The following is a 24826-nucleotide window of genomic DNA, read 5'->3' as shown; positions in this document are numbered from 1 at the left end:
CCCAACCTGTTTCTTGGACCCGCCTGAAGCATAAGTCCCAATTATTCGGAATCCAAAATTGATACCCCGATGGCAGATGCATTCAGGTGCAGACCAGTTTTCCCCATAACCGATTTCACGGTAACCGTAGAACGACAATAAAATTAAATATAACTAATCTAGGCAAAACCTAACCTACCTATTCTCGGTCACGATTAATTAAGTTAATTGGAAGACCGTCTATGTTAAATATATAATATATAGAAATGGAGATACAGGTGAAATCGTACAAACTCAACCCCCGGAAGGTTAATATTACGTAAATATCGGAGGAAGCCACTATATTCCGATGATATCGACGATAGAACTGCGTAATGATCGAACAGGTCATGTTAATTAAGCCCGGTCCGCACTAGGGCACCTGTCAAACTATCCGTTGCCGTCATCTTCGAGATAGCTTTACGCCGTTTAGGTTACAGGTGAATTTCGAAAATCGGGGTTGATTTGAATAATCAGTTAGTCCGAGGGTATCGGAGACAGGAGGCAGCTCAAGCGGTACGATCCAGAAATGAACGAATTTTCATGGATCTAACACGTGACGCGGTTGGTGTAGTTTTATTCGGATACAAGTTGTGATTTACTCTATCAATATGAGGTTGATTAAACGTGTAGTGAAGAAGCTGTGAGTAATTTTTCATTCGATACAGAAAATGTTATATTTTTATATTTATTTTTTATTTGTGGAGTGACATTTTTTATTGTGATATACATTTTATTGTTCTCTCAGTGAACTTGACATATCGACCAATGTTGTTTGCTGTGTTAACTATAAATATCCAATAACGCGATTCTTTCGAATATGTTATTCATGCATTGGTAATTCTAAAATAGAAGGGGAAATGTAATTGGGAAGGGGATATTTTTTATGGGAATATGAAAAAATTTACATAGTTACTTCAATCAACTTGCCCCTTGAAATATAGACCAATGCTCTTTATTTGTGAAATATAGGGTTTTCCAAAAAAAAATGATACAATTTAAAATGACTCTTTCTTGACATTTCATACGTCATTAGTGTTCAGTAGGTTATGCAATTTAATCACTTAAAGAGAACGCTTTGAAAACGTTTATAAATTGTTGTATTGTTTTATCTTAATCATGCTCGTGTGTGAATACTGAAAGAAATTTAAGAAGATATGATTTCAGTTATACAGGGTTAGAACTATTTAGAGGGTCACTACAGAGATATCGAAAACCGTTTGAAATACTGGGTGGCTTGAATTACAAAAAAATCTGCTTTATTTGAGGATTAGTGTGTTGGTGTTAACAAATCCAAAATATCTCCAATGGTTCCCGAAATATCTCGAAAAACCTGAAAATCGAGATTTTCAGTTTGGTTCAGATGGTGTCGTAAGATTTTTCTGTTTTCCATTGTTTCAGAGACGCGATAGAATTATTTTTCTTGTGGACGTCATATTGGTTTTCTTTATGAGGGGATAAAGAAAATAATTGCGAACCCAATAATGTATCACAATCTACAAAAATATCGAATCTAGCTACGCAGATTTGAACTTCCTTTTTATTTTATTGTTTAAGTAGTAGGCTGGTGTCAGAATTGTCAAATAACTTGTTACTTCGTTCAGTTGTTATATGAAACCATCAATTAATTTTTGTGAAGACCTAAATACTTTTTGATAAATAACGTCCTATTAATTACATACCAACACTCTACAAAGCGTACAACTGGCAATATTTAGATAAATTGTTCTACATAATTTGAAAAAGTCAAGTGATGGTTTCACACAACAACTGAACGAAGTAACATGTTATTTGACAATTCTGGCACCAGCCCACTACTTGAACAGAAAAATAAAATATTTTAGGGAAAGATCATTATCTCAAACCCCAATATGCAAATTTCCAGTTCGAAATTATGATGTATGATGTACCAATATTCAAATATTTTCATCGTATGCGTCGTAAAACGAGCACTCAAAAAGACTAACTCCACTCGTTGCAAAGAGCGATACAATGTTTCCGACGCAAAAACAGTGGGCGTTTGCAACTTGAAATTGCAGATTATTTTCGTCTTGGTATTGCAAGTAAAGACATATTAGTTGTTTCAAATATAATAGGAAATGGTCGAGAATTTCAAACCTTGAGAATGCAGAAGCGGTCGTTAAAGCTGCTATTAATGAGTGGCAACCGAGGAATAATCAAGAAAGGCTCTTTCCCATTTATCGAAACAAAGCGGATCCGTGAAGATTTCGAGACGGAACAGTCGAGCCATATCTCCACCAATTAATTCCCTCCGCCTACTACAAAGCATAATAACCGCATAGAACGAAAAAAGAACAATAACGAAAAAAGACCGCGGACGCATACAAAGAAACGGCACGAAACGAAATGCGGTTCTCAGATATAATGACGGGTAATTTGGACTAAGAGCGTTTTTTCTTCGAACGCAAAACGGACCGTTTCGAAAATATCACCCTGGGATCACGCCTTTAGCGATGCCCACGTGGCGCTACGTTCGTTTACGAAATCCTACTTTATCCGTTATTCGAGCGGTATCGGCAGGTAAGCGGTGGTTTGGATATCATAAATTGTGGTGCAACTAGTAGTCGAGGTATCGATGAAAAATTTAGAAATACACCGTATTTAAGTCAAGAGATTTTGAGCGCTCCTTATATACATATAATACTTTGTATTTGGACCATATCATTAACGTAATGATGTCTGATGATGATAACGAACTAAAAGAGAAATTATTATGAAATTTATAGGCATAAGTGATATTTCGCAATTTTTTAACAGTTCACTTGTCAAATCAAGGTAATGAAAAATAATGAGAATATGAAAGATCGATTTTTTTCTGGAGCTAGAGCTACGGTGGCTGACAATCGAGAATAAAATGCCTATTAAACAGAACTGTTATACTTAGAAACCTCTACATATAGTAGTATGTACTTCTACTGCGAGTGATACTGCCTTGTACCTACAACAAAACTTAAATGAAGATTTTTTCTTCAAGGACGTTATTGCTGAAGTTTCGGATTTTGTCAATGCACATCCTTCATACACAAAACTATTTAAATCTTGGCAACAATTCTCAGTAAATGAAAATTTCAATATTTCTAGGGATGAGTATATCCCCTCAAAATTCGCCATGGATACTTTACGCGCCATAACACTCAATAATCAAATTTTCTAATGTACGAGTAGGTATACAGGGTTAGAACTATTCTTATTCTTATGAAAAAAGTGGCGGCGATGAGGACTCCCTTTTTTTTGAAGTTATTGCCAGAAAGAGCTTTCTTCAAAAATTTTCTCTTTCTTTTTCGATCCTGCAAATACATAGTATTATAAGACTTTTTGCGGTTTGGACCAAAAATGTACAGATCCAAATCCAAGATCATGATCTTGGACAACTCAAATTCATCAAAACTCAAGATTTTCAAATAAGAAACTATATTTTTCATTATTTCAGTTGATTCTACGTGAAACAATAGTGTGGATTACTTCAGTTAACGTTATTCCTAAAAAGAATACTTTAAGAGTCAGCGTGAAAGATCCTCAAATCAGGAAAATTTTCGATAAAAGCTTCTTCTGCCGAAAATCGCAGCACTGAAAATATTTTAGATCGATAGAGCAGTTGTTGGTGAGAAACCGAATTTTTAATGAATTCTTGCTTTCCGTTTTCCGTAAACGTCTAACATACCATGATACACCATGTATAACCTTGAAGAAATTAGTAGCTACTCTTTAATATAATCAATTGTTGGTCCAAAGAAATTTCAGAGGTCAGTGCTGCATTTTCTAAAACTCCATAATATCCTGTATAACGTGCAGCGAATGTTTACGAGAAATACTTAACTGAATATAGCATAACAATTTGCGGAGCCAGAATGGACTAGCTTTCATTTTTTTGTTAAGGATTAATTCTAAAAATTTAAGTAAAATGGAACAAAAATGTGGAAGAATCATTGAAATATCTCTAGAAATGAAAAAGTTATGGGACTTTGAACTTGCGCTTGGAAGAATAATTTCATAGTACGTGTAAGTGTCGTGACGTCTAGTGTGTGCACTAGACGACTGGTATTCGCAGAGTGCTTACGAATTCATTGGTGTACAATCACTTGTGCCGTTCGTGTCGTGTTTTGTTCGTTACACGATGGCTGAAATAACTTACTATATACATACATATAAATTACTTTTTTTTTTTTACTTTTTACTCCTCACATAAATATGTTTTGCCATTGATAGACTTCAACAACCAGTACTCAACTACAAACTGTTTATGAAACGTTTTTTAAATAAATCATCGTTATAAGTTGAACCATGATGAAGCAAACTCAAAAGTAGATACTTACTTGAAAAGTTTAACTCCTTTTATTTCAGCAATGACATAAGATGGATTTGAAGAAAAAAACTGCATCACTGCAAATATATCTATTTTAGGCAAATTGTCACTTTGTCCTTTTACGAAGACTTTTTCCATTATGGTGACAAAAACAAAACTCGAGTTAAAACTACACTGTACAACTACAAACGGCGCGAGAGCCTTGGCGCGGCTAAGTATTTAAACGTAATTTATGGTGTAGCGATCACAGGCAAGAGCCGTGACGTCACAGACCAAAGACGTTCCGCGCTAAAATACGTAAATTTAAATAATCTATTTCTCATTCATTTACTGATGGATTTTCAAAATTTTTTCACTGATTTATAAGTTTTGCTCTATATTTTGATTATATCGTGTCAAATATAGTATTATCAACATCACTAAACTAGTCCATACCAAAAATCTGACCTAATTAGACGGTGTTTCAAAATCCTGATAAGCAAAACCTTTATCAATTTAGGGAGAAATGCCCATACCTTTCAACACCATACACGGTAATAAATCCTGAACAGCTAGCCCAGAATTCATTGGAGCTCCCTTAGACTCAAATGAGTTCAACTAAAACCGCTTTCTCTATACCATCCATAACGCAATCATCATAACGGAACCCTCAAAGTCCCCCCCTCCAGAGCAACATATAACCTTGCCACCACCAAGAAGCCGCACAGAAGCCCTGGATTGAGGCTGCCGTGGGACCGACCAAATTAGTGATCCCGAACGGTGGGCCCCAGGCGTCATATACATATTTAATCCTTACGAGCGGGCATCGTGGGTTCCGTAAGTGCGGGACGTTTAGCACGGAACTGGTCCCGTGACGTAGGGGTGATTTTCAGCGGTCCGTAAGAGAACGTCCTGCATTATTCATTGAGGGGTTCAAAGGGCACCTGCAGGAATACAGATAGAAATTCATTTGGACGGCAGGTCGTACGATGTTGTGAGTTGTTTCGTCGTCGTGGAAAAGAAAAACAACGCTACTATAAAATTTATGTCGTAAAATCTCGGAAAGAGGAAGCATTTATTCGTCCATTTGATTATTCTGCAAGGTTGCATTCGGGACCGTCTTCAATTCTTCATCTACATTTTCAACAAGAACTTGTACGGTTCACGAATGATATTTAAATGAAGGGAGAATTTATTATTATTTATATCAGTATACACAATAGTTTTATTACCGATTTGTCTGAACTTCAGAATTGCTGATTTGGAATGTACGAAAACAGACTTTTTTACTACTCTAATTGTAAAATGTTACTTTGGGTAGTTTTTACAAAATCATCATCATCATCATCAATCAGCCCTTTGCATCCACTGCTGGATATAGGCCTCCCTCATTTCTGCCCATTGTCCTCTATTCTGAGCACTCCGCATCCAGTCTGTGGTCATCCTCTTGATGTCGTCAGTCCATCGCGTGGGAGGTCTTCCCCTGCTTCTTTTGTCGGTTCTTGGTCTCCACTCGAGCAGCCTCTTTGTCCATCGTCCATTTACAAAATAATCCCATTATAATGACAACAATCAAGATCTGAAAATCCCACTAAAGACTGCTGCTATCCAACATTACTGTATTCTTCTTCAGGTCATTCAAGCTTACATCGAAACATCCACTAAGTACATTCTAGACAAATTTTCATGTAATTAAGATTGAATACATTTACTCTATTGCTATTCGATTAATTCATCCTAGAGCATATTGATTTGATATACTTTCAAGAGGGCCATAATTGTTTTAATGTGAAAACAAATCAAGTGAGTTGAAAGAAACAAAATATTCAATTGTGCAAATTTATATTGAATACTTCTAATTTTTTTCAATGCCAAAATCAAGATGAATCAAGTAGTAGAGTTGGCTATAATTTAGACATTATAGAACAAATTTGATTACAAGTGGAGTCTAACTGTATAACTAATCCATTTTCCATTGTTTACACTGCAATATTTTTCCATATTTTCGTACTGATGGCTATTTTGTTATAGTGTATTGGTTTTTCTGTTTGAGAATTGGATCCATGAACATCAAAGATTTAACATTAAGGAATAGTTATTTATAATACAAGTGCAGAAGGCATTTATATTCTTCCACGAGTTCAAAATTCAAAAACGAGCCACGAAGTGGCGAGTTGTTGAATGAACGAGTGGTAGAATGAGCCTTGTGTACGAGTATTATACAATATTTTCTCTAATTCATTGCATTTTTGATTGAAATTAATGAAATATTTCCATAAATATCATTTAGTGATTTTTGCATTGAAAAATGTTGGTTGGCAGAACTGATTTCTTTAAGGCAAATTTCAAATTCGAACGATTAATTGACAGATAAAGCCGTGGCGGAAAGTTCGGAGTGCCAACATAGAATAATAAAATATAACCATGAAAACTGTGCGTTTCTGATATATTCTCGCACGATTTTGTTCTACAAGATGTTGAAGAATGAACGGAATAACCACAGAATTAGCGAAACAAAATTCCGATTGATTTATATAATGCCAAGTAATAATTTACAATGGAGAAAGCAAGTGAGAATGAAGGAATCGAGTTTTTAGAAATGTATTATCATTCAATAAGTTTTTGGTATTAATGTCTTTCATTATTTGTAACATTATGGTAGGATTTCTAACATATTTATGATATGTGCCTCATATAAATCTTGCAAAACGATGGATCATATGCAATGAATACATTCTTATTATTATGCAATACAGTAATCATCCCCTTCAAGGTTTGTACAGTGCGCGTTATAATTATAGAACAAATTCATTTTTTCAGAAGAAAAATATTTGGAAGCAAAATTCTGAAACCGTTCATTTTTTGCTTCACTTTCACCAAATTTTTATGCATTTTTGAAGGATTTTTGTTGCACCCTGTGCAAATTTCAAATTCGAACGATTAATTGACAGATAAAGCCGTGGCGGAGAGTTTGGAGTACCAACAAATAATAATAAAATATAACAATGAAAACTGTGCGTTTCTGATATATTCTCGCACGACTTTGTTCTACAAGATGTGGAAGAATGAACGGAATAACCACAGAATTAGAGAAACAAATTTCCAGAACTTATTCTTAAAAAATTAATAATATACTAGTATGAAATTGAAAACTGGTAAAGATATGATGATACTAAATATTATTTCATATAGTTCTTTCCTTCAATTTGAATGAATGTTTCATCTTCATTATTATTAAAGACAACATGTTTTTTCATTATATAAAAATAATGGCTTCTCTGTAAAATTACTTTGGATGCATCTGAAGAGATGAGACATTGTTCTGGTTTGTAGATGAGAGATTCATATTTTCCTCAATCAGAATCCTCCGATGCATAACAAAACATCACTCAGGAAAAGTGCAATCACGTAGCATTGTCATCGTCCCAACCCTTTGCCTACATCTCTTTGATCTCGCCATACATCTCTAATGGAAGCTGGTAGTTTCGCGCTATGAAACAATTATATCGATGGGTTTTTGTCACTTCCCTTCTAAAACCCGTTCCACAGTGATTGCAGGCCTCAATCAAAACCCGGAGCCTTAAGCGTCATTCACACCAGATCTGTGGAGTACAGCGGAAAAAAATGTGGGTAATATTTTGATGTTTGACCATGCAGAGCAGATATATGAAGAGGTCGATAACACCATCAAGACCAATGAAATTAAATAAAATATAGTAATCAGAGTTTCAGTTTGTGTATTACTTTTTTGTTTAATTTATTTCACAAAATGGTGTTGCTTAATTGTTATAATTACAAAGGGAAATTAGAGATTTCTTGAGTAATTCTAAGGAAAGTCTTATAAAAACATGGTCCCGCAAACGCTTCGTTTTCAAGATATGGGACCTTCCTTGTAGTCCTACTTTTTTGTGATGATTATACCAGTCTATCGAATCATTATCAATTTTTACTACAGATTACGTAAATAAGTACTAAAACTTATTACAGCATACTAACTGGATCTTTATGTAGGGTTTTTATATCGTTGTCTAGGGGTTTATATAAAAAGGCCGCCGGTACTCAACTATTGTTTATTTACACTATGTACAATTCAACTTCAATTGAATGTACAGCCACTGAACTTTCGTCTATCGAAGTTATTTTGTTCCGTATATTTCTTAATCGTCTAATTGTCAGATTATTCGAGTAGATCCGTCTAAATCTAACGTCGAATTATTTAACTAGCTGCGTCTAATATATTTACGTCGAATCATATGCGTCTATCACGTCAAATTCTTACTATCTCTGTCTATTCTCTAACGTCGAATACTACCCTCGTTCGTATGTATCGTACTCCAGTCTCAGTCTTCAGTCTCAAGTACTTCTTCCCCTTACGTCTCCCAATATCGATAAAAACTGCATGGTCCACCGTTTTAGGATCGATCGCGTAGTTTTCGTATAGTCAAGTCAGTAGCGTATCATTCAGTCGGATGTTAAGAATTCAGATCCCACATTTATAATAATTTGGAAATTTCTGAGGGGAGTTTGGGAGTTGTTTGAAATTTTGTCCTCTAAATCGGTAGCAAATACGACTTAACTACAAGACACCAAAAAGTGTAATACTGGACCAAAGTTTATTTTACATTTTTCTCAACTACTCCAAACTAGTCTGACAAAAAAAATCTGAACGAAAGAAGCTGGCATTGACTTGAGTTTGAGTAAAACCCAAGTCAATCTCAAACTTAGCACTAGTCAAACTTATGCAACTCTACTCCCAATCGCGTGTAGTGTGACGCCTATCAGATTTTCGTCGCCTAGCCACAACCTCAATAAATCTCACACACAAAACGGCTCCAAGATCGTAAATTCCGAATGTGGTTCAACTACACCGTCCTCGTGTGAACGAAGCTTTAAACACCTCTTTCGCGCCTTTTACATCCAGTCCCCCTTTTGCGTGAGATGCACGTGTCTACAAGATTCGTCCATTAGAGCAGCGCCACACTTGAGCGTATCTCCTGGTTGAAAAACACCTGCTGCTTCTCGTTTTCGGTGGCGGTCGCCTGTGGCATTCGCGGGCGCACACGGAATCCGCCCCGGCCGCTGTTAGGACGGGATTCCACGAGGAGACAGGTGGAATCGCCCGGGGGAAGTCCCGGTAATGGATTGTGGTTTATTCCGAGAGAGTTTCCATCGCGTGGGATTTTCAATCGGGCCTCGACGGAATGTGGATTTTGCCAGCAGTCCTCATTTTCTTGAACTGTTAGGTTTGATGATGGTTTCAACGTTACATCTTTCGGGCACAGAAAAAAAGTTCTGTCATTTGGAATTACAATATGTTCTGTGTATGTCAACTATTTTTACACTGTATCGGGTATCCCAAATTCGTTGTCCTCTCACTATTGAGAGGATCTCAGAATCCCTTTGAATTTTATCACATTTTATCGCTCTATTTTTGAGAAAATTAATTTGGTGAGGGACGTATCTTTTTTTGGTAAAATCCATTGATGTTATTTCGCGAAATAAATACCTCTGTAATTTTTTTATGTTTATAGTGAATAAACATTATATATTATTATTTATTCTTTATTGCCATTAGTTTCGAAGTTATAACTTTTCATTTCATGCCTATTTCTTATTTTCTCTTATACAAACAAACAGTTGAACAAATTAAGTTGCGGTTCAAACACAATTAATTTTGTCAAAAATCGAACCCGAGAATGTGCCATTCATTTTTTTCTAGCTCAAAGGGATTCAAATCCACTCACTTGACAACAAATTTTGGGACACCATGTATGTTCACTGGAAGCATCTCGAGAACTATAGACTTGGAGAAAAAAGATCTTCAAGCATCCCCTTGAGATATTAGAACTTTGAAAGAGGAAAAAATAAAGATTTATTCAATATTTGAAATGTTTTTATGTATCAAGTATATATTTTGTATCAAGTCTATAGGCGAAAAAAAAATATAATGAAAACACTTACATAGATAGGTAGTCAGTAGTTTTTGAGCGCTCGTCATTCATGCACAAGTTGCGCCCTTGGAGATCATATTTTATACTATTTTAAGACGCACATGAATGAACGAACGATCAAAAGCTCTTGTATTCACGCAAGTGCAGTCTTCATTTTTTTTTATATTCTTCTTGAATATTCAATGATTCCAATCACGCGATCGTCACAAAATTTTGCATAATTCTTGACATTGTTAATTTTTTTTTCGATATTGCATTTTCAATGGTTCTGATGACGCTATCAATACAAATTTTTGCAACAAGTTTTAAATTGTTATACTAAACATATCTTCTTCTTCTTCTACTTATTTTAAGCCGGTGGCTTGTATTTTACAATTATTCTCTTATTATTATGCATATGTATATGCAAAAACGTACGATTATGCTGTTCGAGATCCGAATCTATTCTGAAAATTTTAAATTTCGAGGTCTTTTCTTCCGAGCAGGCAGATATTCTAGAATTTGACCACGAATGCGTCATCAGTGTTTTGATCTTTATTGTTTGAGACCATTCCCTGCTTTAAATTCGAAAATAACAGTTAAAGTTATTGTGACGAAATGCGAGAGCGATCTGTCCAGTGAGTGAATGCTCTCAAAAAACGCAATGGAATGTAAATCATTTGCCCATCAACACTGCAACAAAAAAATTTTCGGAGCAGATTATACATATTATTAAACTCTTTGAGATTCACATATCCATTGACCACGTCTTTTTTATTGATGCAATACTAGCTTACCCTTCTTTTGTGCGTGCAGACCTTAATGGAATATCTCATAATAGTTTGACGTTTGTATCACCCTAGGTGTTCCCAATTTCCTTTGAATAAAAACATTCGATACGTATCAAATTGACGCCGGTCCACTTTGATCATCGCATACATGCGAAACACGAAATTCTTATTGGCCTAAGAACCCTCAAACGATACAAATAACGGATCTATTTCTCGCGTGTTCACGTGCCGCACACTCGTAAAAAACGCGGCCAAGTGCCGACGAAACATTTTTTTACGGTGTTTTCATGAACTTCAACACGATTCGCTTTCTTCGAGAAGCAATTGCCGACTTTTTTTTAAGATCCTAGAACGTAGTTTTCACGGTGGAATGGCAATTTCGTGCATTTATTACGGACGCTTTGGATTAGACGGAACGCGACGACTACTACTATAAATACAAGAAAAAAACTATACCACATTGACCTCGTATTATAATCCGAAGATGTGCTCTTGGTGGAATAAATTTTGGTGGTGAAAGTTGATAGTGCATTAGACCATTTTTACTACAAAATGTGAGGAGTATATTATATAATTTTCTTGTAGGGATTCTTGAAAATATCGACTGTGACGATATTATTTATATTATATTATTATATTACGGTTAAACCCTGCAATTATCGTATTTTTTCGATTCAGTATGATTGAGATCCATTAGAGCTGCGTTCTTAAATTATTTGGGGGATGTACCCAAAAAGTGTGAATGGCCAAACATGTTCTTTCTTATGAAACAGCCTTCTTTTTATTGAATTTTCAGATTGCATGGAATAAACGATTTCAAGTTTGTCAAGAGTTTTATTTACGAATTCCAAAATTCTTTATGTCAAAACTTTGTTTTTAGGAAATACAACCAGGATCAAAACATAGGCTCTGCTTCGACAGATTTCAAACTCTTCCCTATATCTCTAGAACGACAATTGATTTCTATGATCTGTAATGAGTATCATATAATATACAATTTTGACAGTCATTTTTCAGTCCCTGTCTCTCGAGAACGAATCAAGATATCTATTATTTATTTCTGATCTTATTATTTCGAAGAAAGAGATCGCGAGTCCTCTAAGATTTCTTCTCTAAGTCTAATAATTATTGAGATTCTTCCAAGGAGCATCGAATTTGGGACACCCAGTAAAGCATTCAAAATGTTCAGTGAAATTTAGTCAAATTTTTTAAATTAACGAAAAAAGTTTTGGATGGAAACGCAATGGCGCAACTTGTGCATAAATGACGAGCGCTCAAAAACTCCTGACTACTTATCTCAGTATTTTCCTTATTTTTTTTATTTTCCTATAGACTCTTGGTCTTCAATATGAAAATTACTCGAGGCATTTCATCCCATATGTTCACCATATATGAGCGTATAGAATAGAATATATACCATTCTATTCTCAATGGATTTAACCGATAACATGAGCTCAGCTGTCGAAAAATAAATTGAATGGTTACGGAGTTACCATCAACTGTGGGGTAAACGATGTCCAGTGTCTAAAATGGCAATGAGACACATTTACAATACCTTCCCAAAGACAAACGGTTTTCCTAAGTTGAATGAGCTCTGAGCTTTTGGAAGGCGTACAGAGAAAAGTTGGATACCGACATTTTCAAGATACTTTTCTAGCAAGTCACAATCGTAAAATGTTGTATCAGATCTAATCAAGTCAATTATAAACATTTAATCAACGATTCATTTTTTTTAATTCGTTTCAGAATATCGAAGGTTCGATAAAATGAAATAACGCGAAAACAACCTGTGAAATTTGGCATCTAATTCCGAGATCCCAACCTCAAAATCAGATTTTCATTTCGCCTTGTCGACATAAAAATTAAATCTCCCCAAAAAGAACATGAATACACAATCTGACCCCAGGGGAGTTGAAGAATTCGACAATGAAGTTCTCATTCCCTCGGGAAATACGTCGAAGAAACTTTTCGACTTTAGCGGTAGCTCGTTCGAAAAAATGGTTTCATGGAAAGGTCCGCCCAGTTCAAAGACCGACTCCATCATCATTTCTTCTTCTTTTTTCGTTAAGCAGGTAGACTTCACGCGTGGTAGCCTCTTGTGAATGTCGCCTGAATGTCGAATAAATCGCGAAAAACGTCGACCGACTGTTTTACTTGGAAAAGGTCAAACCTAAATGTCAGATTTGGAATTTGAAATGGTACCTTTTGCCGACTGCATGGAGACATCGTATTGTTTTTCCCAAATCGATAAACTGTTGTCTGCATTGACGAAAAAATTAGTTCTAGAAACAAAATTCCTATTGATTTATATAATGCCAAGTAATAATTTACAATGGAGAAAGCAAGTGAGAATGAAGGAATCGAGTTTTTAGAAATGTATTATCATTCAATAAGTTTTTGGTATTAATGATTTTCATTATTTGTAACATTATGGTAGGATTTCTAACATATTTATGATAGGTGCCTCATATAAATCTTGAAAAACGATGGATCATATGCAATGAATACATTCTCATTATTATGCAATACAGTGATCATCCCCTTCAAGGTTTATACAGTGCGCGTTATAATTATAGAACAAATTCATTTTTTTAGAAGAAAAATATTTGGAAACAAAATTCTGAAACCGTTCATTTTTTGCTTCACTTTCACCAAATTTTTATGCATTTTTGAAGGATTTTTGTTGCACCCTGTGCCATCCCCATCAACCCTCTAAATTTTTTGAATAGGGAAAATAGGTCATATGGTACTTTTTTGGCAAGGACTTCGTATCTTCTTTACAAGCGTGCAGACATCTTCAAGAAAAAAAAATATTTTGAAAAATTAGTTAGTTCAAAGAGGTTTTCAGTACCTATGTGCACTTTGTCATGGCTCATTTACTTTGAGACGATGGTACCTGATGAAATTAAATTTGTTACCGAATGAAAATCTTCCATTACAGTTTTGTTCATGCACAACTTTCAATCCCTACGAACCCTTTTATGGAGGAAAAAAATGGAGTGACTTTGGAAATTTATTTCGGCATTGAAGTACCACCCAGAGAATCATTGTGCATTACAGGATAAGTTAAATTAAATGTTCAAAATGGCTACCATCAATCTAGATGCAATAATCAAAGCGCTTGACACATTCTTCCTTCACCGAAATAAATTTCTAATGTCACTCCATTTTTTTCATCCATTAAAGGGTTCGTAGGGATTGAAAGTTGTGTATGAACAAAACTGTAATGGTCGACTTTCTTTCGGTGAAAAATTTTATCTGGTACCATCGTCTCAAAGTAAATGAGCCATGATACAGAGCACATACTGAAAACCTCTTTGAATTAATTAAAAAAAAAATTTTTTTTTTCTTGAAAATTTCTGCACACCTGTAAAGAAGATACAAAGACCTTGCCAAAAAAGTACCACATGACCCACTTTCCCATTTCAAAAAATTTAGAGGGTTGATGGGGATGGCACAGGGTGCAACAAAAATCCTACGAAAATACATAAACATTTGGTAAAAGTGAAACAAAAATTGACCTGTTTCAGGATTTTGTTGCCAAATATTTTTCTTCTAAGAAAATTGTTCTATAATTTTGACGCGCACATTATACTGCATTCCATGAAAATTTGTTTTTTTTTACCTTTGTTCTTACAGTTGTATACTGGATCTAAATGCAGATAAAACAAATCAGAATATGTTTGAAACTGATATTATGGAATTGTCGAATTACCTCACCCCAAACAGGATTTCCGTAATGAAATAAAATAAAAAAAATTAATAAATTTTAATAATCGTTTAAATATTTGAGTCAATATTTTTTAGGTATTCTTACTGCATCTTCATTTTCCCATGTATTGAAATTCCTCGTTATTAACTTTAAGACGAAAATTTTTGAACATAATTTGATACATACTTGTTAATTTCTATATTTCTATCACAGTCCATATCTATGTATCAACTTATGAAATTTCTTGCATCAGTTATTTCGAGAGTTATATTCTTCTTAAACTCCGTAGCACAACAATATTTCTTGATCAATGCTGGGACTTGTTGAACAAATTACTTTGATACTACTCACTCACTTTGAATTCTGAATGTTTTTCTTCCAACGTGAATTATTTGAAAAGTTGCAAAGTAGTTTGATAAATTATCACGCTCTTCGAATCCTTGAAAAGCTCGTTGTGAAATATACCGAAGTATTCCTGACCAAACCAACTGAAAACCACAACAAAAGATAATAATGAGTTATCAGAAACTACTCATTTCATTTGGGCCTGATAAGAAATTCGGGAAAATTTGTAACTAGGTGATCTTATATTAGATAGGAATGAATAACATTTACAAAATAAAGGACGTATTTGATTTTTTGATTGGAAATGGAGATTGGGCATACGATTACACTGGATGATTACCGAGATGATCACCCAATTCGATATCGTCTTGTATTACCTAGATTTTGGAAAAGCATTGATATCTCGAGGTGATCAATTTTCGTTGTTTCTAATTATAAATTAATAAGAATAAAAGTTGGAATTTTCACTTTGTAAATATAGGTTCAGTCTCCAGCCATATGACTGAAAAAAAAATCCAACTGTCAAGAATCTTGAATGTGTCTATTGTGTGTTACTACGTACTCCATATGCCGTTTGTCGACTAATATACCTGTAATAAAACAAGGATCTTTCATCGTTTTGACTGCTGATAACCACAGTGTATCTTCCTTGTTTGAAGTGAATAATAATAGAGTAGCTCCCGTTTAATTCCACTATAATGATCGCTTTCTATTAATGAGGAACGTTAAAGTAGGGATTGGAGCACGAAAGTCAAATACGAAAAGTAATTGTACGTATTCTAGACGAATGAATCAGGAGTCTTCGGTGAGAAGGGCCATTAACGACGAAATAATTGTTTGTCGTTCGTTCAACCGAGGGCATTCTCGAAAATCGTTAAATTCTTACGACTTCGGTTGGAGTTTGCTTTTATAGGGCTAGTTATTGTTTATGTCGTTCGAAGATTTCTGGTGTTTATTGCCATTGTGTTTATTGAATGGGTAGATGATCTTTCGGTTCATTATTTCCGACATAAACCTTAGCATTCGAAAAAAATCAGTTCTTCCTTGACTGAAACATTTTTGATCAACAACAAATATCAATCAGCATGCGTTATTTTTGCAGCATAAAGTTGTAAACTTCACATCTGTAACACCTTTGGAAATCTGTTCAGCTCATCAAGGCAGTGTTTTTTTGATTAATGTTATTTTTCAGGCTATCAAGCCCACAAAAATAATGCAATAGTTTCAGTCCGATTAAAAATATTTTAAAATTTTTCTAATTCACAAATGTATTTTTGTTGACTCTATTTATAATTCATTTCCACGATTATCTGCTTTGAGGTACCTGGTTACATTTTTAGTTTATTTATAATTTTTTAAAACATCTAATATGATAATTGTATGGTTATGAACGTTTTCAGAATTCATTTAAATAGAACCGATGAATCGAAATAGAACAAATTATTCAATGTTGTAAACTTCACATCCATAACACTTTTGGGAATCTGTTCAGCTCAGCAAGGCAGCGTTTTGTTCGTTTATATTATTCTTCAGGCTATCAAGCCTACAAAAATAGTGCAGTAGTTTCGGTACGATTAAAAAATTTAAAATTTTTCTCATTCACAAATGTATTTTTCGGTTGTCTCAATATATAATTTATTCCCACGATTATCTGCTTTGAGGTACCTGGTTACATTTTTAGGTTATTCACAATATTTTTATAACATCGAATATGAGAATTGTATGGTTATGAACGTTTGCAGAATTCATTTAAATAGAAATGATGAATCCAAATAGAACAAATTATTCAATGTTATTCAATAACCAATGTTTCTTTCGATTTAGATTTCACCGAATGAGTCATATTTCCGTAGTAGACTGAGCATTCATTCCATTCAATCGTGGGTAAACATAATAGATACGCCTCAGATTAGATTGTATTTATTCAACATATACGTTTTGAGTTCAGAGAAGAGGCATTTATGTGGGAGGGTGATCGATTAAGTAATATTGAAAAGTTTGAAAGGTAATCAGGTAACTGGCAGCAAGCCAATTTATGAATGTATTTTTATTGAGTTTTTGTTAATATTTTGGTGTTCTCAACTCACTTTTTGTACAAATATCATTTGTACCGTATGTAAAAGTCAGCAGATGAGATTTGCAGGCTCGGTGGATCAGAAGCAGAAACAGCTAAACACATGGTATGCAAGTGTCCAGAGCTGGCTGGCCTAAGAAACATTCATATGGGGAAGCCGGTCCTGAATACCCGTGAGGTAACGGCTAAGGCCCCTAAGGAGGTTGTCAGTTTTATCAACGCCATTGACGACCTTCTTGGGTTTCCATGAATGAGTAGGGTAAAGAACAAAATATATACATGGTCGCAGTTTTCGGAAGGCTTACCGAGCAACAACGACCCCATTTCAAAAGATACTTAATAATACTTAAGTTACGCCCGCAGAATATCACTCTTATTTTATCACTTCTTATTTCCTTCCACCTTACACTGATTACTTTTGCACGTCATCTCGTAGGTATTGAACCATATATTTGTTCATCCTAACAAAAAGGTTCAACAAGATGATATCAGACGGTATGAACTGCACATGGTTGCTGAATGTTGTTGATTTTGCAGCTCCCTTCACAGAATTTGACAGCTCTCTTATAATTCATAAAATTATAGTAGCATGAAATGATGATATTCCTAAAGCACCTGTATCGATTTAATGTTCCTTTATGAAACCCCAATTCTAACAATATAATACGAGATATTGAACAGGTACCAAAAGTTATTCAGATCTGATAAGCATATATGAATGTTAACCTTTTCTGTCAGTCAGCAAGAAGTTCATAAAAATTGCCGTTTCATCTTCTCCCCGAATTACAATTAACATCAATCAATATGAACTGGCAATTCACATGACCTAGCTGAGAACATATTTGATTGTATGAGCCGGATATGATATCTATTGTATTATTTGCTTCTATTTCTTCATACTGCTGCTCATCAATGAACCTCCTATTCTCTATATGGGATATCAATATTTCGCATTAATTAGGATATCTACCGTTTTCGCTCCCTTGCAACATCTGGGTTTCAAATTGACAGCAAGTCTTCATTCGCTGCGTTCCACTAAACAACGTCACGTGAACCGAACTTACCGATACACAGCGTTAGAAGCAGTAGCGGAACAAGCCGTGAATTAAACATGAAGTCTGCCCAGTGATGGATCTTCTTTGTTTTGTTCGGAGGCTGTTCGGCAGATTCATCTCGGTGTTTCCTTATTTGGTTATTGATGTTCGGATGTTGTTGTTTCCGTTGCGGTTCACATTTTTCCTGGGTTAGGTAACGCAAGTTGAATGACAAACGTCAGCCGACTATATTGATGGAAGAAGTTTTCGAATAGGCCTCGTGGTTTAATTTATTGACTTGAGGAAAATTTGTTTGGTTTTTTCCAATCTTCCCTTTTCGTTGGGTCTAATGTTCAGCTCCACTGTTTATACACTGTGTCCGTAAAGTATGGAAGAAATTCATTTTTAGCTAAACAGACCATTTTGAGAAATAATCCTGAAACACGTCGATTTTTTATTTTAATTTACCGTATTCTAAAATAATAATCTAATATATAGGGTGAATTACTTTCGAGTAATGACGTCACCGTAATTTTTTTTTTTAATGGAACACGCCCATTTTGTCTCAATTTTCCGATTACTCTAGCTGAGCTGATTCCAAAAATGTATCACATGTTGATTTCAATTGGTACAGGGTGGACAAAAATACAATAGTTTTGTGTGTGCTCATGAAGTTACATTCTTTATTAGTTAAATTAACAATATTATTAAGAATACTTATTGTCTAGCGGCATTTGGGTTGAATGTAACACCCTGTAGTTTGTTACATTTAGAAATTAATAAAAATGAGCTGTTTCCAAACATGTTTGGTACTTGTGGTCTAGCAGACAGAATATGAAAAAAATTATTTCCTATTTTAATACATTTTTATAAATCTAAAAATGAAACAAACTACAGGGTGTTACATTCAAACCAATTGCTGCTAGACAATAAGTATTTTTTATAATATTGTTAATTTAACTAATAAAGAATGTTACGCGTTACTTTATGAGCACACACAAAACTATTGTATTTTTGTCCACCCTGTACCAATTGGAATCAACACGTGATACATTTTTGGAATCAGATCAGCTGGAGTAATCGGAAAATTGAGACAAAATGGAGGTGTTCCATCTAAAAAAATTACGGTGACGTCGTTACTCGAAAGTAATTCACCCTGTATATTAGATTATTATTTTAAAATACGGTAAATTAAAATAAAAATCGACGTGTTTCAGCATTATTTCTTGAAATGGTTTGTTTAGCTAAAATTGAATTTGTTCCATACTTTACGGACACAGTGTATACGTCTGGCATACAGCATAATATGATAGTTCTCTTCAAAATTAAACTAAAAAAGATTTATAATTGACATTTTGTTTTCTGGAATGATTTCCTTTAGGAAGTGTATAAAGAATATAAAAATAATGCATGCATGCTTGGTTTTTTTCCCTTTCGATTTATGGCATTATAGATATTCACCAAATCATGGAAAAATCTCATTTGGCATTCATTGTCCCTGTCAGATTAAATTTTTTCAATTCAAAAATGTATAGAATTGAACACTAGATACAAGAACTCTTTTTTTTTGTATATATTTTTTATTTAGGTAATTCTTCAATCTTCCCCGTGAATATCCGAAAAATTCAAAACAAATTAGTCCATTATGTCAAAGTTTATTTAAGGCTCAGGGGGTTTTTCAATCAAAAAAACTCGTTTATTTTCTTCTATGAACTTCAAACAACTACACAGGAAATTTGAGTGGAATATCTGAAATTCCTCGATTTAATATTTTCATTAAGCTATAGAAGTGATTATTTTCATGAATGATATCCTTATAATTATTGATATATTAGTTCAATTTGGGTATACTATCAAACTAATATTTGTGATACTTATTGTTACTCGAGAAAACAACGACTCAACGTAGGAACTCGTGTTGAGCGATAAGAAGAATAGTAATTGATACTTACGTTATGATAAACAGTATTTACATGCCAAGAAAAATAAAAGCGTACAATCTGATGTAGAGGAGTTAAATACTGCATATGATTACGTTGCAGTATTTCATCATTCATTCAGTTAAATAATATCATACCTTGTTGAGCGGTTCTAAAACAATATGTTTACGATAAAAGATTAAAAGTGATTTCAGATAGCCTTAAAATAAGGACATAGCTGATTCATCCGGACCCGAATTCTGAGATAATATGAACTCTGACATTATTATATCCGTTCGAACAAGTGTAACTTTATACATGTATTATGTACGTACAAATGAACTCTTTTAGCTTATTAGGTACCTAGCGTAGCGTGGGAGGAAATTTCGCTTCGCTTCATTGTTGTGTCAACAAAACTTGACCTATAATTTTGACTCTGATCTAAATTTGCGTGGAAATTTCCCAACATTGTAATGCGGAGAATGGGCAGAACAAAGTAGGTAAATACATACCTACATGTTCGTACTTCAAATGTTGCTGTTGAAAGAATTATTTCAAATAGAAAGGTGCATAACGCAGAAGAAAAAACATCAATGGAACAAAGAGGATTAAATATCTCTCAGCAGATTAAGTGATGAATAAACACCTCAATTATTCAAGTATTGGATTGTCAATTATGAGCGATTGTAATATTCGAAGAGACGCAGAACAATTTACCTACATACTTCCTACTCACCTATACAGTGTGATTCACCGGGATGGCCTATTAGACGTTTATGGAAAACTAATCAAAGTTTTGTGCTGAAAATTTTCATATTGGGGTTTGAGACAATGATCTTTCTCCCTGAAATATTTTCAGATCTCTATAACTTCCGGTTATACCGGAAACAGACTATTACTTCCTTATTTCAAATGGCACACCACCTAGGTGGTGTTACATCATTAGATAGCTTTTTTGACGATTTCGACAATATGCCATACCTTGGGTAAAAACTCACCGCTTTATGCTTCAATGGGATTCTCATAAAAAAAGGTGGCTATGAGGACTCGCATTTTTTGAATATTTCGGCAGAAAAAGTTTTTTTTCGAAAAAATTTTTCTCTTTTTCGATTCTGCAAATACATAGTGTTATAAGACAGTTTGCGGTTTGGACCAAAGATTAATAGGGTGTTTATAAGAAGATCATGAACTTGGACAACTCAAATTCATCAAAACTCGAAATTTTCAAATTAGAACCTATAATAATTTTTATTATTTCAGTCGATTTTACGAACAAAAATAGTGGCGGTTACTTAAGCAAACCCTATACCTAAAATGAATAAGAGTTATAGAAGAAGAACCTTAAATGAGGAAAAACTGCAATTCGTCACTATGTGGAGTAGTCTGTGACTTCCGGAAATACAGAAATAAACTAAAATTCGATGTTTCTATAACTAAATTTGACATTTCAAGAATTGTAATTAATTATTCGAATGGAAAATTGTATTGGGTTATGGATCTCTCAATAATCCCAACGAGAAATTAATTATAATTCATGAAATGTAAAATTTAGTTATCCAAACGTCGAATTTTAGTTTCTTTCTGTGTTTTACGGAAATCACAGACTACTCCACACAATAAGGAATTGCGGTTTTTCCTCATTTAAGGTCCTCCCTCGATAACTCTTAAAGTATTCATTTTATAGGTATAAAGTTTTCTTGAATAAACCCCACTATTTTTGTCAATAGAATCGACTGAAATAATAAAAACTATAGGTTCTAATTAGAAAATCTTGTGTTTTGATGAATTTGAGTTAGCCAAGTTCATGATCTTGATATGAACACCTTGCACGTTTTTGGTCCAAACCGCAAACAGTTTTATAATACTACGTAGTTGCAGAACCGAAAAAGAAATTATTTTTTTCTGCAAAAAATGTGAGTCCTCATCGCCACCATTTTTTTCATAGTAATCCTATTTACTCATGGACCGTTGAATTTTTAACCAATATTGCCGAATTGTCGTCAAAAAACTATCTAATGAGGCGATAATATATTGGATGTACCATTTGAAATAAAAAAGTAGTAGTCTGTTTCCGGTTTAACCAGACGTTGTAGAGATCTGAAAATATTTAAGGAGGAAAATCATTGTCTCAAACCCCAATATGCAAATTTTCAGCTCGAAATTATGATTAGTTTTTCATAAACGTCTAATAGGCCATCCCGGCGAACCACCCTGTATAAGATATTCATTTACATATCTTCAAAGTGAAAATCAGAATTGAGGTGACTCTTTTCTGTTGAGACAAATCTTCCATACGACAATGCATATTCATCGGTGTCGCCGATCGTCGAAACAAATAAGATTATGTATAAATGCATTATGTAATAAATTGAATACGAGAGGCATGGCTTCGATATTACGAAATTAATTATGAACACGCATTAACCGCTATAGACCGAACTGAAGGATGACTGAATGGAATGAGGAACCTTCGAGCTTATTGACTCGAAGTATTCGTTACGTTGCGATACAATAGCATTGTGCCAATAACAGCTGAGACTTTCTTCGTCTTTGGAATATCGGAAAGATATTTGAGATGCCCACTAATTAGGAATAGTTGAAGAGTTGGAGAAGGAGTAGTATACCTGCATAAAGTGATTTAATGATTTGAGAAATCTATATCTCTATGGAAAATATGTTCGATCTATATTAGAGTTGCACAAATTGACTTGAATGCTTGAGATTGACTTGAAATTAACTCAAACTCAAGTCAATCTTTCAATAATTCAAGTCAAGTCAAACTAGAAAATGGTTACAGGTTTGAAAATTCAAACTGTTTGTCAAACACTAGTTTGAAGGAGTTTGAAAAATAATTTCTTTGGTAAATGTGCCTTGAATCGGTGAAATATTCATGTTAAATAGAGTAAGTAGGTGCTAAAAGTACCTACATTAATTTAAAACAACAAGAAAATACCTTTTTTAAAAAATTTTCTTGATCAATTCTTCGTGGAAAGTAAAGTCCTTACTTCAGAACTTCTTACAAATTAAGAGAATGCTGTGAACAAGAAATCTGATTTCAAAGCCCCCTGCTAATAACAATTACAAGTACAATGAAAGAAACCGCATATTTTTAACTCAAACAATAAAGGAGCTGCCGTCCAAGAACTATTTTGACAATTTTGGAACCAACGTTTTATGTGGCTACTACCAAAAATACTACTTGATCCAGAAAGTATTGCTTCCTGCGGAAATTCTTCTTCATACAATTTTTCGTGGCTCTTCATTGATTGTTAAATAGCTAGTTCCACTATTGGCATTTTATATCGTTGTTCTTTATCTTTACATAATTTGTACTTTGCAATTTTCATTGTTTTGGAATCGGCTGCCGCAACATCAAAAAAACTCGAATTTCTTTAACTTGTTGATTTGCCTCGCCTATAGATTTTTTCCTCATAGTTTTTGCTGGGGGGTGATCTTCAAAATCAGACTAACTTTGACCTGGGACGTTTACCGAGCTGTATGAGCTACATGAAAAAAGTTCAGTTTCAGAAATTTCGAGTTCAGACACAATGTACAACACATGAAATATGAACTATAACTAATTTGCGGATTGGCAGAGTACAAGTTCAGACACGTTGCGCAATATGATATTCAAAAAGTTTGGTTTCAAGCCAAACCTAAAGATACAGAAATCAAGTGAAGTCAAACCTTTTTACATAGAGTTTGATTTTCAAGTCAATTCAAGTTTGTGAGTAAAATCAAACTAGTTTGACTTGAATGCATCTCTAAATATGACTAAACCCTGTAACTGATCGTACTTAAAGTTCACACTAGTGACATAAATAAACAGTCATTATTAATGATCGAAGTGGCTTTCAAATTGTTCCTTAGGCCTTTTTACTAATACTGGTAACTCTTCTATATGATAAAATTTCAAGTGTCATTGATAAATTGTGAACTAAAATTTTTTAAATTTTATAATCCATCCAAATTAAAATTTGATGTACCTACTCATCAATCATTAAATTATGGGTATTAAGTACCTACATATTCAAGCAAATTCGAGAGTATCGACATCTCTCATTACGTGTGGTGCAGACAAACTTTTATGTCGTACCAATCAATTACTACATCCAAAAATTGGAAAATACCATTGAATTTAATTTTATCATAGTTGACGTAAGCAAAAGACAAAAGACAATTTTCATTTACTGGTCAAAAGTATTTATTTCGAGGACATATTGTTTGAAGTGTCACCACCAATGATTAATTTCATTCGTTCAGTTTCTTGACTCTACTCAAGGGTTTTATTTTTACTTCTTTGGTATTTACCTTAAACATTCCCTAGACTTTGATTGTCTGTATTATTAATATTATTAATTAACGATATTCATGAATATGAATATCGACCGTCTAGGAAGAGGAGAAAGGTCATTTGAAAATGAGTAATTCATTCCAAAAGATGCATTCATTTCAATTCTCATTGCCTTACTCAATTTGAGGAACGTGAATGCAGCGACTATGTTCGGAATAAGCATTCTCAACGGAAATCACCACATGGTCATAGTAAAAAATATGCACGATCTAAAACATATTAAACTTTCACTATACTGTTCCATATGGGTCGGTTCAGTTTTTGTTATCAGTTCAGTTGTTTACAACGCAGCGCGCGATTTAATAAACCCAGGTCACACACGTATCTTATTACTCATTCACCCCGT

General features: G+C 34.1%; 1 protein-coding gene across 8 annotated transcripts in view; it reads left to right on the top strand.

Moving 5' to 3' along the window:
• LOC123682992 (rap1 GTPase-activating protein 1) overlaps positions 1–24826 on the top strand; it is a 514048-nt gene that overhangs the window by 288149 nt on the left and 201073 nt on the right. Inside the window, exon 1 of one of the 8 annotated variants that reach the window (XM_045621879.1) lies at positions 55–86. The exons of the other annotated variants lie outside the window; for them this stretch is intronic. Coding sequence (XP_045477835.1) covers positions 70–86 — 17 coding nt within the window. The 5' untranslated portion in view covers positions 55–69. Of the gene's footprint in view, positions 1–54; positions 87–24826 lie in introns of those variants that run through there. 8 annotated transcript variants of the gene reach the window in all.

The sequence above is a fragment of the Harmonia axyridis genome, chromosome 6 (genome assembly GCF_914767665.1).
Source record: "Harmonia axyridis chromosome 6, icHarAxyr1.1, whole genome shotgun sequence".
NCBI lineage: Eukaryota > Metazoa > Arthropoda > Insecta > Coleoptera > Coccinellidae > Harmonia > Harmonia axyridis.
The sequence above is the reverse complement of the archived record's forward strand: the minus strand, read 5'-3'. Positions and strand labels throughout refer to the sequence as shown.